General features: G+C 42.1%; 1 protein-coding gene across 1 annotated transcript in view; it reads left to right on the top strand.

Annotated features, from left to right (window-relative positions):
• The window catches only part of LRRD1 (leucine rich repeats and death domain containing 1), a 91,983-nt gene that overhangs the window by 40,740 nt on the left and 31,999 nt on the right, over nucleotides 1-19,244 (top strand). The window contains exon 5 of the mRNA XM_053712973.1: nucleotides 14,365-14,485. Coding sequence (XP_053568948.1) covers nucleotides 14,365-14,485 — 121 coding nt within the window. The remainder of the gene's footprint in view (nucleotides 1-14,364; nucleotides 14,486-19,244) is intronic.

Genomic DNA, 19,244 nt, shown 5'->3' with positions numbered 1-19,244 from the left:
CTGGACATGAGATACACACGTATACGTACGATCGTCCGGATTCTGTACCCGCCATAGATCGACCAGGCCCAGATGAGAACATAGTTTCTGAAAGATACGTACTTTCCTGCCTCTGCTATTTAACGCTCTTTTATTAGAGCTATCTAAAAGGGGGTCAGCTAGCAGATTAAGATCTCCAGCAATAATTAGATTTAGTCCAATAAATTTATGTAGCTTTACAGAAAGAGCTGACCAAAATGTATGGTCAATTTGATTGGGTCCATATATATTGCAAAGTATATATCTAGTATGCTTAACTTCCACTTCAAGTATTAAAAATCTCCCTTCGGGATCAGACTCCATATTAGTTATTTGATAATCTAATTTCCGATTTATCAGAATTGCGACCCCCCTCTTCCTTGAAGTGAATGGAGCTGCTACCACTTCCCCCACCCACTTAGATTTAAGTTTGGGGATTTCGGTAATATTAAGATGTAGTTCTTGTAGAAGAACTATATCGGGATTAAATTTCCCCAAATGTTTTATTATGGCTTTTCTTTTAATTGGTGAGTTAATGCCCCCTACGTTCCAGGATAATAGCTTAAGATTATATGCCATTAACATTATTCAACTTACCGACCCCCACCCTCAAAGGGTACTCCATATACTCTAAAACGGGACTGGGGACCGCCGTCCGGAGGGTGGCAGTCAAGCAAAAGAGAGGAAAGAGGGGGGAGGAGGAGAGGGAAAGGGAGAGGAGAGGAAGGAGGCAAAAAAAAAAAAGAAAAAAAAAAAAAGAGGAAAACAAAAATAGAAAAAACACCATTTCTATAACTAACATAATTTGCACTTGTGAAAACCATATAGCTACCAAAAACATATCTCTTAGTAATTAAATGTTTAAATTCTAAGATCAAAGAGCATATCCTTAATACAATTCGGTACGTGATCAGGGTACACCTGTTTCCCTACAGAAGGTCTCTGCCTCCATAACATTATTGAGTGTGTGTGTAGTACCATCTTTCTGTACAATTAGCTTTGCGGGATAAATCAGTCTGATATTGTAGTTTTCTTTCTGTAGTCTCCCATAAAAAAAAGACATATCTCTTCTCTTAGTTAGTGTTTCAGAGGAGAAGTCTTGAAACATTAATAGTTTATGGGAGCCTACAGAGAGAGAGCCACATTTCCTGTAATGCTTGAGATATAATAACTTGTCTTGGAAGTTCACTAACTTAAAGATTACTGGCCTGGGTCGTGTGGCCTCACTGTGCTCACGCCTTTGACCTATCCTATGTACTCTCTCGATCAGAAAGGGAGCAGCAGGAGCCGGAATCTGTAAAGCCTGGGGTAATATAGTGGTGGCAAAATTCATTAAGTCTTGAAATTCAGGGGACTCAGGCAGACCGATCACTTTAAGATTATTACGTCTCGATCGGTCCTCAAGGTCCTCCATCTTGGCCTGCAAGGACGAAATGATTTTGCTGTGAGTGTCCATTGTAGGATCCGTTACATTAAGTCTGTCCTCCAGATCCGAGATCCGATTCTCTATTTCCTCTAGTCTTGAGGAAAACTGTCTAACCTCTAAAGTGAGGTTTGATATCTCACTTCTGATCTCCTGTTTGATCATATCGAATTGAGGTGTAAGTATTTTGGCCACTTCAGCTGCAAATTCTGCCATATTAATGGGAGAGGGATTGTAGACACTTTTTTCTAGTGGGGAGACTATACTGGAGTCCAGATTCCTGCTGCTCCCTTTTTTGTCCCTTGCTTTAGGGGGTATATTGGAGGGTGAGCTTTTTGGATTAATGTATTTGTCCATGAACAGGACGTGACTGTAACTTGTCTGTGCTGTGACAGGTATTATCTATATAGCTTAAAAATAAGGGAGACAACTCCGGATTCTCAAACAAAAACTTGTAGTGCTCTAACAGATTGTTACTAGATGATAAATCTTATGCAACAACCCTCTATATTATATGTGTAATACAATTGGTTTAAAGATAGGAAAAAAAACAAAAAAAAAAAAAAAAAAACAAAAAAAAAAACAATGTGTGCTCTACAAGTGATATAGTGTTTTTGTTTCACTTACCCTCTCAAAATTCCCTAAAAATTTAACTTTTATCTAGAATACTATACTTTCTGAAAACACTGTTCTCAGTTTCTAAACCCCTTCTAGTGTATGTTACAGTGTAGGTTTAAACCTCGTGATACAAGACTTTTAGCTATAAAGATAAATATAGAATAGGAAGATATAAAATTGTAGATAGATATTTCCTTAGTATATAGCCACCCCACAAGGGATTACCTGCCCCAAATTAGATATGCAATAATATATAGCTAAAGATTGATCTAAGGGGGATATCCTTCAGTGTCCTTCTATTTAGTACTATTAACTTAAGGATAGCGCTCAGGTGAGAGATTGGATTTATCAAAGCCAGTGTGGCATAATGCCCATTTTATATCATTTATCTACCATGCGTAGAAATCAACCTCAATACTCTCTAACACAAGCTAACTGTCAGCAAAAGAAAATCTATGAAAATCAGCCCCTTATGTTTTTGCCTCAGATAACACTGCATAGCAAGATACCCATATATGCGCTCATCTCCCTACTCTTACTTCCAGGGGAAACAACCCCTTTTACTTAGACCTATGATACTAAAAGATTAATAGGCCTGTGGAGGACAAGCAAGATATATTATGCACATTTAGGTGAAATATGGATCTCAGTCCTTCAAACCCTAAATTGAGTATCATCGGCCCCAATCTCAGTCCAGCACCCCCAGTTCAATAAAACAGCAGCAGCTTGCACAGTCTATTGAGGGTGTCAGCACAGACAATAAATCCAGCAAGTAATAAGTCTACTCACCATACTCAGCAAGGCACCCAGACAAATTTGAACATTTATGGTGAGCGAACTTAAAGTACTTTTTTTTTCGTCGGCAAAGTGCCGATAGACAAACCTAGATGTAGTTCCTCAGGACAGATATCTGGAGCCTCCTTGGGTACTGTACCCACCCGATCGTCATAGGGTGAAGACTGCCAGAGCTAGGAGATCTCTGGCTGCGCTCCGGATGAGCAAACACCTGCGCGGTAATCCAGCCCGCCCGCACTGAAGCGGCAGGCGACCAAACAGCCACCCGGGCCAATCTTCTTCACTCCGGGAACAGCCTGCAAGAAGAAAGGGGCGCCAGCCAAGCGGTAGCCAGGTCCGCTGTACAGAGACACTTCCAATACCTCACGTTAGGGGAGGTGCTAACGCTTTGGCAGCATGCCCATCCAGGGGGCTCCGACTTCTTGCCGCCCGCAACTCTCATCCAGGGAGAGGGACTCCGCTCATATGTTCCCAATATTCTCTGGTATACTCACAACACAGGAGTTTTTCGTGGTGCAGATCCAGGCTTGGCCGGGGACAAGAAGAGCTTTCCGCTCGCATGTAGCAGCTGCTCCACCAGGTGAGTACTACAGCGGCAGCTTAGTATAACCTGTCCCCGAAAACGTGTTGTTTATTAAGAAAACAATCTTTGTGCGGGTGGGCTCAGGAGGTTCTTTAGTAAACGAAGTTTGAGTAGCAGGTGTATTAAAGGATTACTTTCTGTTATAATTTTTAAGCTAAACAACTAACATATTAAAGTTAATAAACATTAATTAAAACCTACTGACCTATATGTTCTCCAAAACAAAGTTTCATAACGTTCTAAAAGTTATATCTTTTATTCGCCGATGATGTCACGTTATCCTGCCCACTATTTTCAGCACTGCATGTTTAAAATACTTAAACCAATAACTTTGTGTTTAAAGCGCCATTTTGAAACCTAGGTATTGTAAACGGATTGGTACAAAGCAAAGGATACCCACGGAGTGGGTTTGGAAAACAATTAAATTTGCAGACAAGATTTCTGACATACGGTAGAGATATGTTAATGAAATGCTATTGATAAAAAGCGTATTTGGGGTAGTTAGTTAGTAACAGGCATAGAAAATATTTACTTACAGTGGCCCTTTAAGCAGGTAGACTCGTAGCCACAAATATACAGCCCTGCAAGGCGTTAGAAATGCTTATCTGAAAGCGTCTCATTCCAGTGTTTGCGGGCCCATGTAGAAATGGTGTGCACCAGCCAGCGTGCACTCCTAGGCTGCAAAACGTTAACTTCCCATGCCGGATCAAAGTCCTATAGCCCAGACCTATACGTGGTCAAGGGCAAAAAAGGCATCTGTTGGTGGTGTATTAGGCCTCACACAGAGGTACGTAGCTTCCACAGCACCTGCAGCTACCTGCATGCTCCGCCTCCAACAGGAAGTCATTAAAAGGTCTTTAATATACATTTTATTATGCTGATGCATTTGCTGAGATTTATAAATAAATTAATTATGACACCTGCTGAAAAGCTGGGAATTACTGACTGGAATCTGGATATATTGCTCCTATAACTATGGAACCGTTTAACTAAAATAACCAGCCTGCAGAGCCAGAGAATGGATTACCATTACCTTGTTGGGAATCTGGAACCTGGTCAGGTCCTGGTCCTTACCTGAGCTAAATGACAAGCAACCGGTCATCACGAAGACTGACTGAGAGACTCAGACTCCTCCACACTCCACCCCCGTGGCTGAGCTCCGTGTCCTCTCCTGTTCTCCTACACTCCTCGGCTCCTCCTGGCCTGGCCCCTGGGACCGGACGGTCACTCTTCTCCACGCCATCTGGCAGTGGTACACGCCCACATAGACACAGTACTCTCCTCCTCGAGTCGTCCAGGACCTCCTCCTCCACAACGAACAACCGCAGCTGCTGCCTGCTCCTGTCACTGACTCAATGAGGCTGAGCATAGTGAGTGAGCTGAGCTGACTGTCAGCACTTTTAAATTCTATTCGGGCACGCAGTTGCAGCAGAAGCTCCCTCTCTTCGTCTTCTTCCCGCCTGAACTGACAAGCCCGGTGCGACGTCACGTGACCAACACATCACTCACTCTGTCAATCAGCAGGCACGCCTCCCCGCAGTGCTGAACGCTGATTGGCTGAGTGATGTAGCTCATCATGGAGGCGGTTTTGAGAACCGCCTCCATTGGAGCTACTATGAGGGACGGACAAGTCACCAGTGGGTGGCGCAGCTCCAAGTAAAGAGATTATTGTAATTTAGATCCATGTTGCGCAATTATTGGAGGGCAGCGGACCGGCTCACTGCCTCCTAATTGCACAACAATGGATGATGCTAACTGAATTTGGCTGCTGCGCAAGCGCAGTAAAAAAATATAATAATGACGTGTGTGTAAATTTTGTAAAATCACCACCTGGGGGTGGGGGGGGGGTACCCCTTGGTACGGGGGTCGGCGTGGCCAAAAAATAATAATAAAAAAAAACACTTTTTTTATTTTAAATAAATATTATTTAAATCTTTTTTCCCTGATTGGACAGGGGAGGCACTGCCTCCCCTGCCTCCTATTACTGCACGTCCCTGCCCCATGCCCAAGGAGCTAATTACCTAGCTCCCTTGGGGAGGCTACCAACCAGCAGTTTTCATGCCTTGGTCTGAAAATTGATGATGCTAGCACCCCGCCAAAAACTGGGAAGTCACCACTTTCCCAGGTGCGCCACACCTCACATCAGCAATTGAAGTTTGTCTTGAATGGCCAGAAGGAAAAGCCTCAAACCGAATTCGTTCAAGTGGACACCATCCTGCAAATAAAACTCACCATTCCCCACATCCTCCAAATCCACATGATGGACCACTGCACCATTAATCCGCCATATAAAGGACGACACCAACATATTCACCTTACGTCTGCTGTTGTCCAACCTATAAGCATCCCAGGACGCTCGCCAGTGCAAGCGCGGAACCATCGCAGACCACACTATCAATAGTCCAGGAAACAAACCAGTCGAGAGAAATCCCTCTTAATCCTCCTCACCAGTTCTTTCTGAGGCAAGAATCCCAAATCGTTGCCACCAGCGTGAACAACAAGTACATTAAGACAAGGAAATTGTTTCGCAAAACCCACCAAAACACGCCCCGAATGCCAAACCACCTAAACACAGCCTTGTCCCTTCTAAAACCAAGTTGGAGTAAATCCTTTCTGGACACAGCAGCCCTCCGCGCTCAGTAAATAAAAGAGTGGCCAACCACCCAAACCTACAGAGGATCTGGAAAAGAAGAAAACAGCACTGTTGTGATGAAAGTAACAAGTGTGGACGAAAATACGAACGGAAACAATTGGACTCTTATCTCCCAACACCTTTAACAACATCAACCCCCAAACCCAAAGCAGTTGCTTCCGTGGCTGCCCCTATCCTAAAAAAATGTGATCCAAATTCACTAGTGTTGCAACCGAATACACACAACGCCTTTGCAAAAAACGAAAATTGGTATTGAGAAAGGCCCTACCATCAATAATAATCAATAACGAACCTCCCACCACCGGCCTAGCTGCCAAAAACGTACTCAAGGCCAAGCACGGGCACACCTCAACCCCAGTGGGATAAAGAATGACTGTTTTTCCTTTTCCCAGCTGATCTGTCTTCGATCTTCTCAAAAATATGGACACATGGGAGTCCGTTACACCGACATCATAAACACCCAAAACCCCTTGAACATCCCTAGAACTACTTATCAGCTCTGAAATCCGGAAAGCCCCAAAAAAGGCCAAAGAAAAGGCCGTCTGAAAAAGCACTTTTTCATAAAAGGAATTACAAACCAACCCCAACACCTTCCACAATTTGGACAGAAGTGAGAAAGATACTGGGCGACGACCATCGCCTCTACTCCCTTGCCTCTTCAGGCCCTTAATAATTTGCCGCACACAAAACAATTTAGTGAGGTCAACAACACCCAATAACTTAAAAAGGAAGTCCAGTGCAGCCAGCCGTTTATCTATTGCAGAAGGAGACAACCTATAATTTTTCCAACGCCAAATCCATCCCAACAGAACTCCCTGGCAAAGCTGGTCACCATCAGAAATACCTTGCTGAGAAAGTAAAGACTCCCATTCTCCCCAAATTTTGGAATAAGCTTTCCAAGAACTCGGAGCCAAGGAAGATCTCACCAGATCAGCAAGTCCCCTGTACCAAGGCTCCATAAGTAATCCGGCACTTCTTTCCCCAACTCGTCTGCAAATGGAGCCGGCTCCCGAAAGCGCTTCCACTGAAAACGAGAAAGCGCATCAGCTATTGAATTCTGGACCCCAGGGATATGTTTCACCTTAACCCATACATTCAATCTCATACACTGCAAAATGAAAACCCTCAAAAGACGAATCACCAGAGGAGATGATGAGCTCAAACCATTTATCGCAGACACCACACCCATGTTATCCGTAGCTAACAGGACAGACCGGTCCCTAAACTCATCGCCCCAAACAAACAGAGCGACCAAGATAGGGAGAAATTCCAAAAACACCAAATTGGTAATAACCTCACACTCAACCCACTCCTTTGGCCAAGTGGCCGCACACCATCTGTTCCCAAAGATGGCCCCAAAACCTTTACTCCCAGCGGCATCCATCACCAGTCCCAGCTCCTCGCTCAAGATCCTGGACGCCTGAATCAAAGCAGACCCATTAAAATTCTCTAGAAAAACCTTCCAAACCCTGAGATCTTTCTTAATGGGCACAGTCAAACGTATGAAATGATGAGGCTGCCGAACGCCAGTCATAGCTAACGACAGCCTGCGGCAAAAAACCCTACCAACCGTAATAATTTGACACGCAAAATTTAATTTGCCAATCAAGGACTGCATTTCAACTAGCTTAACCTTAGAGGCCAAGAGGAAACACAAGAGTACTTCAACCAAGTCATGTACTTTACTGACAGGGAGCCTACATTCCATCAACGCAGAGTAGATGGTAATACCTAGGAAACTTAAAACGGTCACCGGGCCTTCGGATTTCTCAAAAGCTATAGGCACTCCAAAATCATCAGCAATATGGTAGTAAGTATAACGCAACACTTCACAAACTGGATCGCCCGCTGGACCCACAAACAAAAAATCATCCAGGTAGTGGACAACCAACAAAAAAACAGCCTGCTCCCTGACCACCCATTCCAAAAACGTGCTAAAACTTTCGAAGAGCGAGCACAAGATGGTGCACCCCATCGGGAGGCACAGATCAACAAACACTTTGCCAACCTTCGCCATTAGAGCGCATTTTCCCGCCGTTCTCACCAGGTTAACCGCCGAATCAAAAGACGCGTATTTCACAGATGCTAGTTCAGGAGGGATACCTTCATTGACCGAACTACCCTTCGGGAAGGACAGATGGTGGATCAACCGAAACTTCCTGGATTCCTTTTTTGGGACAACGCCCAATGGAGATATCCGCAGGTCCGGGAAAGGCAATGAAACAAAAGGCCCCGCCATCCTACCCAACTCAACTTCCTTGAAAAGCTTGTCCCTCACCCCCTGAGGCCACTCCCTAGCAGACTTCAAATTCACTGCAAAGTGAACCAAACCCCCAACTGAAGGGATAATAAAACCAGAAGGTAAAGCCGTGCAGCAGTCTGGCCACCTTCTCCCGACAACCTCAGTTATTGGTGTAACGACCTAACCAGGGCTCCATCCTTTCCACCTGATTGGGGACACCCCCTTCCTTAGGAGGATCCAGTTTACCCGTGACTTTTCCCTTCCTAAAGCATTTCGCAAAAGCATGGGCTCCCCCACAACCAGAGCACTCGTGCCTAAACTTGCAATTTGGAGACCTTTGAGCCTGCTACAGAAAAAATATTGGTAACACTGGCAGTTAAAACATTACAAAGTGCAGGACCCACATCAGTAGGCCCAGACAAAACTTCCCTCCCTGAAGACTGAGCAGAACCCCTTAAATGCAAACTGATCCTGGGTCTAGCACCCCTAGGGACAGGAGGAGGGACCGCATCCTCACCCTCAGAGTAGCTTGGAAAAGAATCAATAAGGACTATTATAGTCCTTATACATTAGGGACATTCCTACCACGTGAACCGCTCCCTCCCCGGACCTCCTAGCAGGCCTGGAGGACCGTGTAGGCTGTCCCTTCTAGAAAATTCTACCAGCGCCCCTCCCCCTGAAACGTCCCTTAGCATGAGGCCCTTCCCCAATATGCACCATACATGCCCCAGGCTCACTGGGACTGGGAAATAATGAAGGGCTGACCCCTCCCTCCCCCCCATGGGCCAAGTATTGATGACCATAAATTCACTGCCCCTTATACCTGAAATACCACCCTCATCCCCCACATGTTCACCCTGCCCCTCCTCAGCACAATCCCCTCCCATAACAGAAACTGGCACAGATGAGTCGTCGTGCCTCATGTGCGCTGCCGCCACCATTATCATGCCCTCCAATTCACTGTGTACCGGCTCCTATAACACCTCACCTGCCACCACAGGCGACTCAGCGTGGACCTCCACTGCCACAGAATGACAGACATCACCCAAGAATCCGGATACAGTCACCTCCGACTCCACTCCTGCTACAGCTGAGATCTTCTTTGATGGTCTCCTAGTGTCCCCGCTATGGCTCCTTCTGCGACGCGTGCCTAAAGACCTCTGCTCTGGACTGAGCAGTACAGGAGGCCGTGACCGCCACAGGTTCTAGGAGCCGAAGTTTCCTCCTCAGTGACGACCTCCTCGGTTCCCAGAAGACCCGACATCTGATCACGGATCCAAGCAGGACCCCTCTCGGCAGCAACGGAACAGATCTTCAAGAGCAGCTCCTCGATCTCTATGCTCCAACGCCACGAAAATCCTCTTAAAAAAAACTTCTCCACGCTCCTTCCACGAACAGGTAAGAAAAGCTTCAATGGCGCTAGAACACGCCCCCCTCCTTAAATAACGTCCTCTGAAGCCACTCCTCTTCAAACCCATGAGGTCAAAGGGCCCCTCCCACTATGTTCCCCTGTTTGCGGGGCCCACCATTATGTGATAGTTCCCAATTATTTGCCTGGTTGGCTCCACACTTTCCACCCCCCCACCCCCCACTTAAAAGTACTCTGGATACTTATTTAGTATCCAGAGACTATTTGCATGGTTTCCCTCGATATGCACAGTTTCCCTCGATATGCACCGCAATTAATCTACTTTTCTTTAGCTCCTACAGTTATACTTGTTTATACTATAGTCTGTAATATTAATAAAAAATATGTAATCACCTATTGGATGGGGGTAGACAGATTGTAAGAAAAAAGATCTATAATATTCAACCTTAATACAACTATAGCAAAAGATGCAGGTATCTGACAAGGTGTATTGTATGTATTTCCATCTAAGCACTGCTGGAATCTGGCGCCAACTCAAGGGCCCTGGGTGGCATCGGATCTTGAAAACCTCATATTGACCCACAGTGTTCAGTACTGCATTTATGTACGCTTACTATATACAAACTGGCATATAGATCATTTTGTTTTTTAACTAATTGACAAATATTCTTTCAGTCAGTCTATTCTATTTTTACATCATCTAAAATTAGTTGTGTTGTAATAGAAATCTTCTTCTTGTCTACCTTATATTTACAGGTATAGAATAACTCTGATAACAAATATATTTTAGAAATATTACTATCTCCACCTCTACTTACAATAATTGTAGGGCGTTTTAAGATTGTTTATTCTACCTTGTTATATTTATATCACTGTATTGGTTTTATTTGCTGAAAGATGCCCTCTATACAAATTATAGACACAGGATAATGCTCTATTATTGTATCCCAAATAAGGCTATTTAAACTCTAATTTATGAGTAATTTCTACAGGTTTAATTATATTAACATATTAGAAAATGTGAGGTTTATATTTACCTATAGGAATTTATCCGTGATGTAACAGATATGACTGCATTCATTTATTAACGTGACTGATAGTATTTTTCCTTTTTTTTTATTTCTTTTAAGCCTTTTAAAGTATCGCATGTATGTCATGTTCTTTATTAAACCTCAATAAAAATTATTAATAAAAAAAAAAAAATTACAAACTTACCTGTGAAATAAAAATAAAACCTTGGTGTAAAGCTTACACTAATAAAAACCTAACATTACTAAACATAAAAAAACCTAACATCACCAAAAATAAAAAAAACTAACGGCTAGATTATGAGTCTTGCGTTATGAGTAAAAAAGCAGCGTTAAGCCTCATAACACTGCTTTTTTACTACCGGTGTTATTACGAGTCTTGTAGGTACAGCTGTCCCGCACACTTTTTTTGCCTTACCGCAAATCAACTTACGCAATTTGCGTATAGTCTTTTTTCAATGGGACTTCCATAGCGCAGGTATTACAAGCTTTTTTGAGGCCAAAAAGTGAGCCTATCCCGCAAGATTAGTAACGCACTCTAAAGTCAGTAGTAATGAGTTTTACACTACAAAGCCGTAGCATAAAACTCATAACTAAAGTGCTAAAAAGTACACTAACACCCATAAACTACCTATTAACCCCTAAACCAAGGCCCTCCCGCATCGAAAACACTAAATTAAAATTATTAACCCCTAATCTGCCGCTCCGGACATCGCTGCCACTATAATAAACATATTAACCCCTAAACCGCCACACTCCCGCCTCGTAAACACTAGTTAAATATTATTAGCCCCTAATCTGCTGTCCCTAACATCGCCGCCACCTACCTACATTTATTAATCCCTAATCTGCCGCCCCCAACTTCACCGCCACTATACTATATTTATTAACCCCTAAAACTAAGTCTAACCCTAACACCCCCTAACTTAAAGATAATTAAAATAAATCTAAATCAAACCTACTATCATTACCTAAATAATTCCTATTTAAAACTAAATACTTACCTGTAAAATAAACCCCAAGCTAGCTACGATATAACTAATAGTTACATTGTAGCTAGCTTAGGGTTTATTTTTATTTTATAGGCAAGTAGTGTATTTATTTTAACTAGGTAGAATAGTTATTAAATAGTTATTAACTATTTAATAACTACCTAGCTAAAATAAATACAAATTTACCTGTAAAATAAAACCTAACCTAAGTTACACTAACACCTAACACTACACTACAATTAAATAAATTACCTAAATTAAATACAATTAAATAAATAGGTAAGTGAGCGGTGACAATAACGTGCAAGTTAGTATCGCACACCTCATAATGCAAAACTCGTAATCTGGCCGTAAGATTACTAAAAAATTAAAACTACAATTACAAAAAATAATAAACACTAAAATTACAAAAAATAAAAAAAAACTACCATTACAAATAATAACAAATGAAATTATCCAAAACAATAAAAATGATTCCTATTCTAATACCCCGTAAAAAAAAACAAAAACAAAAAAACCCCTAATCTATAATAAACTACCAAGGGCCCTTAGAAAGGCCTTTTGTAGGCCCTTAAATGGCCTTTTGTAGGGCATTGTCCTAAAGTTAACAGCTCTGAAAAAAAGAAAAACAAACACCCCTAACATTACAAACCCCCCCCCAAACCCACAAAATACAAATAAACCTAATCTACCCATTGTCCCAAAAAGGGCATTTGTATGGGCACTGCCCTTAAAAGGGCATTCAGCTCTTTTTCGGCCCATTAAAAATAAAAATTGCCTAATCTAAAAAAAACAAAAAAACACCCCAAAAATAAAAAAAAAATCCCATTACAAAAAATAACAAACGAAATTATCCAAAATAATAAAAATTCCTATTCCAATACCCCATTTAAAAAGAAAACCAACCCCAAAATAAAAAAACCCTAATCTATAATAAACTACCAATAGCCCTTAAAAGGTTAAAAGGGCCTTTTGTAGGGCATTGTCCTAACAGCTTTTTTGCTAAAAAAAAAATAAACACCTCCTAACATTAGAAACCTCCCCCAACCCCACAAAATAAAAAAATAAATAATCTAACCATTGCCCTTAAAAGGGCATTCAGCTCTTTTTCGGCCCAAATCCCTAATCTAAAAAAAAAAAACCACACCAAAGAACAAACAAACAAAATAAAAACCCAACACTAACCCCAAAATCGGTACTCACAGTTGCTGAAGTCCGGCGAAAGATCTTCATCCAGGCGGCTCCATCTTCATCCATCTTCTTCATCCCTGCGGAGGCGGAGGTCCATCGGTCCGACGTGGATGTCCTCTTCATGCAATCGTCCGTCATACACTGAGGATTCAATGAAAAGTACCCCTCTTATATTTTGGGATACCATTGCATTCCTATTGACTGAAAAATTAAAATGAGCCAATAGGAATTAGAGCTGCTTAAATCTTATTGGCTAATTTAAACTCCCCCTCTATTATCCCATTTCCTGATTTCAGGGTTCTCACAAGAGAAAGTATATATTCTAATCTATGAGAGTTGCAGGGCCAGGTCAGGTCAGATAATAGGAGTAAGAGTAGTGTTGCTAGTGAGATGTTCAGTGTTGTTCTATATTGAAATTAGAAACCAGAACATTTTAACTGGTTGAATGTCTATCTTTTCCCTTCGTTTGGACTAGTTTAATTCCTTACAGGTGCTGGTTGGTGAAGCTCGGCACCTTTATACTGGGTGCCGCCATTTTGGAGTACTCTTGCACCCTTTGACAGAAGTTATGCCAATTCACAGATCAGTGATTTTGCCTTATTTGTGACACCTGTATTGTGCACTTTATGTTAGTGTGAACAATACAGAGAGGAGGCTGTACATTATTGCATCATTATTTTTAAATTATGATTTTAATTGTGCACTTTTGTAATGTATTCATTTCCTTCCTATACAAAAATGCAGTATATGCTCCTTAGCGAGACACCCTGTTTTCAGGGTAAAAAGTGGCTTTAGATAATTCCACTAGGGAAATAGAGGGGCTGGTGAGCATTCTTATAGAATCTGGCCCCTAGTGAGCCACTGACAAGAGACAAATGTATGTAGCCACCAATCACCAACTAGCTTCCAGTAGTGCATAGCTGCTGCTGAGTATATGTATTTACACATTTCAACAAAGGATAACAAGAAAATAAAGTACATTTGATTATAGAAGTGAACCTAAAACTGTCCTAAAATTAAAGGCTCTAAATCATGAAGGTTTATTTACATCATGTCTCTTTAAGAAATACATATTTAGCTTTGTTATGTACTTTACTTGTTTACAGCAAAATAAACACATACATAGACAAATAATGTTAAACAACTGAAAGTATTAGCATAAATAAATGAAATAATTAATACCCCATTTCAATAAAACTTATATTCAAGTGTAATTTGTGCCTAGAATTTTCTGGAGTTAAGTAACATACATTACTTGAATAGTTGAACAAATGACCTCTAATAAAGTATACCAAGAGAAGAAAACAAAACTGACAATAGAAGTGAATTGAAATTTTGTTTAACAAATGCATGCATTGTTTTTCTCTTTCATGTCCCTTTAATACTGCATTATAGGTTTATATGCATTTAAAGGGATACACACCAATAATAACCAGTCCGCTATTATTTTAGAGAGAATTATGATGAAGATATTCAAGACCGTCTCCTGCAACATTCTCATGGAAGATTTCCTTTTTTTCTGCAAAAAACTTAAACTGCGAGATGATGTTGTAAAATTTATTGCAAAGAAAAAGTAAGTTCTGTAAATGTTTACCACAGGCCTGTTATGTTTATTAAACTGTGATAAATAATATTGTTTAGTAACATTGCTTTATGTGTACATTTTTGTGTACCTCAATACAGGGTCGGCTCCAAGGGGGGGCATTGACGGGCAATGCCCGCCCAAATGGAATACTGTGCCCCCTCAAAAAAATAATTTTGTTATTGTATAAATAAGTGTGTCATAATTCTGGAACGGTGGTAACGCTAGTTATGATGCCAGTCACACCCAGTGGGTATTCACACAGCATATTGTGTGTGTATCACTTTCTCAGTGGAATGATGCTGACCTTTTACAAGCAACACACAGAAACTGTTCCCTGCACAGTGTGTGCAAACCAGACTCTTACAGGGAGACTGTATAGAATAAATCTCTTACACGCAAGGTAGCTATGACACCAGCCCCAAACTGTAAACATTCTCAAAAAACTTTGTAAACCCGTCACTCAATGGGAACAGTTCACAAATCATTCCAGCAACCACCAAATTGTGTATATAGCAGTCACATGTAGTAGGTGTTCCCAGCATAGCGTGTCTATCTATACCAGTCACACAGTGGGTGGTTCCTTATACAATGCCAACCTCTTGTCCAGCCCATATGCGTGTCATGCTCAAGTTACAGTCCAATGCCTGCACTGGGCCAGCAAAACAAGCAGTAGGGGAAGACGCCCTTCTCATCTGACAGCAGCAGCACACTAACTAAGGGAATGCTTCCACTTTACATAAACATGGCGGCCCTCAGAGGCGCACACCGGTTGCTGTATCACAGTAAGTCCCAAGCTTCTCTATATACCATATTATACAGTGTTAACCGAGCTTTGACCCTGCTCTGTGCCCGCATTATATACCCACTGGGCAGGCGGGCAGCGGGTCACTCATGACCTTGTACAGGCAAAGCGTGTGGTTTCCTGATGCTAATATATCTTCATGTCACGCATATTTAGTGTCATTTACTAACATTACCAGCTGATTACATTAACCAGTAGTTTACTCTCTATATGCATTTGCCTGATATATCCACTATAGTCTCAGTGCAGTATGGATTAAAAGTGCTTCTGTCAGATGCTTCTGTTGTGTATTTGAGTAGAAACGCTGATGTCACTCTGAGTGGTTATTGCACTATCAGTGTAGCATTATTTTATTTCTCTTGTAAGTGATGTCCCCTCACTCTGCTCTTATTTTGACTCTCATACATGCTTTGTAAAAAATGTGTGCCCCCTTCTGAAAACAAAATGCCCCCCCCCATTTCATTTGTTCTGCAGCCAAGTCTGCCTCAATATGTACTTGAAATTAAATAGAATCGTTACTGTTCATCATGTTATTGTTTTTTCTCCTGTGTTCACAGCTCTCTTTAAAGCAGCTCTCTTATTTAACCCCTTAAAGGGATACTAAACCCACATTTTTTCTTTCATGATTCAGATAGAGCAATTTTAGGCAACTTTTTAATTTACTCCTTTTATCAAGTTTTATTTGTTCTCTTTCTATCTTTATTTAAAAATCAGGAATGTAAAGCTTAGTAGCCAGCCCATTTTAGGTTCAGCACCCTGGATAGCGCTTGCTATAAGCAAGCGCTATTCAGGGTGCTGAACCCAAAATGGGCTGGCTTCTAAGCTTTACATTCCTCCCACGATATGACAAAAAAACAGACTGTATCAGTCAGATTCTAAATGGGCATAAGACAAACCGGCAAACGCAAATAGCTTTACAATTTGAGCCGTGGGGCTTTATACCTACCTGCAATATCACTAAGAGCTTAGTTATAGCGCTCTCCAATGTGAGTATTGTTCCCTGTGGGATTGGATTAGTTGATCCATACATACTTCACTATATTTGTCCTTTTCCTTCCTTGCATATCTTCCTGTTATCCTCTGCATTTAAGCACCTGAGGCAGGTTTTCTGCCTATTTGGACTTTCCTTTAACATATCCTTGCTCCTCTCTGTATTGTTCACACTAACAAAGTGCACAAAATAGGTGTCACTGTCATGAGATGCAGGACACAGCATAGAAGGTACAACGCTATTTTATTGTATAGAAGTATACAGCTTGTACAACACAGCTAACTTAGTAACTGCGACATAGACAATAACAGCTATAAGCCACGCACCCATCCGGTGACGTCACCTCCCACTCTCATCACATCTTCCCCTTTTTCAAAGGACAAAGCATACTTTTTTTTTTCTTGTAGAGTACATCAAATAACAAGGTATACAAGAAGCATACAAAAATAGTTTTGTTTATTGTATAACAAATAAAGTTGAAAAGAATATATATGAACAACAAGAAATACAATCCTGACTTGAACATTGGGGTAGACTACCCTAGTCCACAGTGACCATGGGATTATTTTGCCCATTCTTCTGGTCACTGCTCTAACTAGTGCTAATCCCGATATTGGGCTAGAAGTTTTACCACTCTTCCCCTTTACGTCATTTTACATGAACTGTCCTCTGATACAGAAGAAGGTGATTGAGAGTCTGCTGGAAGCAAAGAAGTATCCCCGCTGTGATCTTGCTGAGGGGAAGGCACCCCTCTTAAAACAGGGGATTCCACCGGGGGTGGTTCTGAGGCATCCAGTTCCAAACTCTCAGGTACTGGCTGAAGATGTCTTCTATTTCGAAGTGTGACTGTCCCTCCATCAGTAAGGACTACATAAGACCTTGGTTCTGGAGAGCTTCCAATTACCGTAGCATTTCTTTTCATCATCCAGTTTAACTCTGACACTTTGCCCCACATTCAGCTCCTGCAAGGACGTCACAGAGTGTTTTCTATCGTAGAAGAATCGATAACCCCTTTTAGCCTCTTCATCCCTCCTAAGGAACTCGTCCCAAGGAACAGAATTGGTTGACTGGAAGACACCAACGGAGAGTAAAGTGGTGCGAATCTGATGTCCTAGCATCAGCTGTGCCGGGCTAAAACCCATAGCTTGGATGGGAGTCGCCCTATAGAGAGAGCTATGTACGGCTCAGATTGCTTCAAAATGAACTTTGTTGTTTGAACTGCCCTTTCAGCCATTCCATTGGCCTGCAGGTAATGTGGATTTGACGTAGAATGAATAAAATCCTATTCTATGCTGAAAGAACTGAACTCCAAGGAAGCAAACTGCATTCTGTTATCACTCACTAACTCCATTGGTATGCCCCACTGGGGCGAACAAGCTCTTGAGACGAGTGATAATGGCTTGACTGGTGATCTCATTCAAGGGTGCAATCTGCAAATACCTGGAATAGTAGTCAATCACGACCAGGTACTTTTTCCCGTGCAGTTTGCAGAAATCAGCACCTATTTTCTGCCATGGGCCTGTAGGCAGCGGAGTAGAAATCAAGGGCTCCCTTCTCCGAGTAGGCCAGCGTTCCCGGCAAAAGGCACATTTTGACACGTGGCTTGCAATGTCGGAACTGATCCCAGGCCACTATACTGCCATAGCTGCCCTTTCTCTGCACTTTGTAATGCCCAAGTAGCCATCATGAATCCTGCTTAACATCTCCTGCTGCATGCTAACAGGATAACAATGCAGTCCTGGAACAGCACCAACCTATCCAGCTCCATGAGCTACGACCTCTCTGACTGGTAAGAGCTTAAAAATATCCAGGCTGCCCGGCTCTCGGGCCAACCGTCTTTTATGTACTTAACTTCTTCAAGGTCTGTATCTAAACATGCCTTTCACATCTGATTCTGCAGGAGCAGCCAGCGGGAGCCTGGAAAGTGTATCTGCCACACCTTGTTGTTTCCCCGGCACATGCACTGCCTGAACATTGAACCTGAGCAGCTTCATCAGAAGTCTCTGGCTTCTTAGGGGTGTTTTGTCAATATCATAGGAGTTGATTAGAGGGACTAGCGGTTTATGGTCAGTCTCCAGACTAAATTTCTCTAAACCCATTAAATAACGCTGTAACTGCTCACAGGCCCAAACTGCAGCCAGGCACTCTTTTTCAATTTGGGTGTATTTCGACTCAGCAGCTGTCCATGTATGGGAACAGTAGGCGATGGGCTGTAGTTTGTTCTCATTCAGCTGCAAAAGGGCGGCCCCTAGCCCATAACTTCTTGCACTAACCACAGTCTTTTTAGAAGGGTTGTAGAACCCTAACACTGGGGCAGACCCTAGCAAGGACTTGCCCTATACAAAAGCTTCTTCCTGTGAAGGACCCCAGACCCAGGCAACATCTTTCTTCAACAACTCTATGATAGGGTATAGTACTGTGGATAAATCTGGAAGGAACCTGCCCACATAATGCACAAGGCCAATATTTGTCTCAGCTTGTGTACATCAGAAGGACTTTTCATCTGTTCAATAGCAAGGATTTTATCAGGGCCAGGCTTGATGCCATCTCCATTGATGATATGCCCAAAGTAACATAACTCAGATTTTCTAAAATGGCATTTCTCTTTATTCAATTTCAGCCTGGACACTCTAATGGTCTGCAGCACACAGCTCAATCGCTGATCATGTTCTTCCAATGTAGACTCATACACTAAATGTCGTCCATTACGACTACCGAATCTGCAGAAGCAAAACCGACCTACTGGTGTAATGAATATTGTCAGTTTGCGGCACTGTGAATTTAGAGGTATCTGCCAGAAGCCACTGGAAGCATCCAGTGTAGAGAAGAACTTAGCTCTAGCCAGTTTCTCATTTTTCTTCACAACAGGCACAATGGAGGCACACCAGTCAGTTGCTTCAACAACCTCTTCAATAACTCCCATATTTTTCATACGCAGAAGTTCCTTCTCCACT

Source organism: Bombina bombina, chromosome 5 (assembly GCF_027579735.1).
Source record: "Bombina bombina isolate aBomBom1 chromosome 5, aBomBom1.pri, whole genome shotgun sequence".
Classification (NCBI taxonomy): Eukaryota; Metazoa; Chordata; class Amphibia; order Anura; family Bombinatoridae; genus Bombina; species Bombina bombina.
Note: the sequence above shows the minus strand (reverse complement) of the source record. Positions and strands in the feature narration are given on the sequence as shown.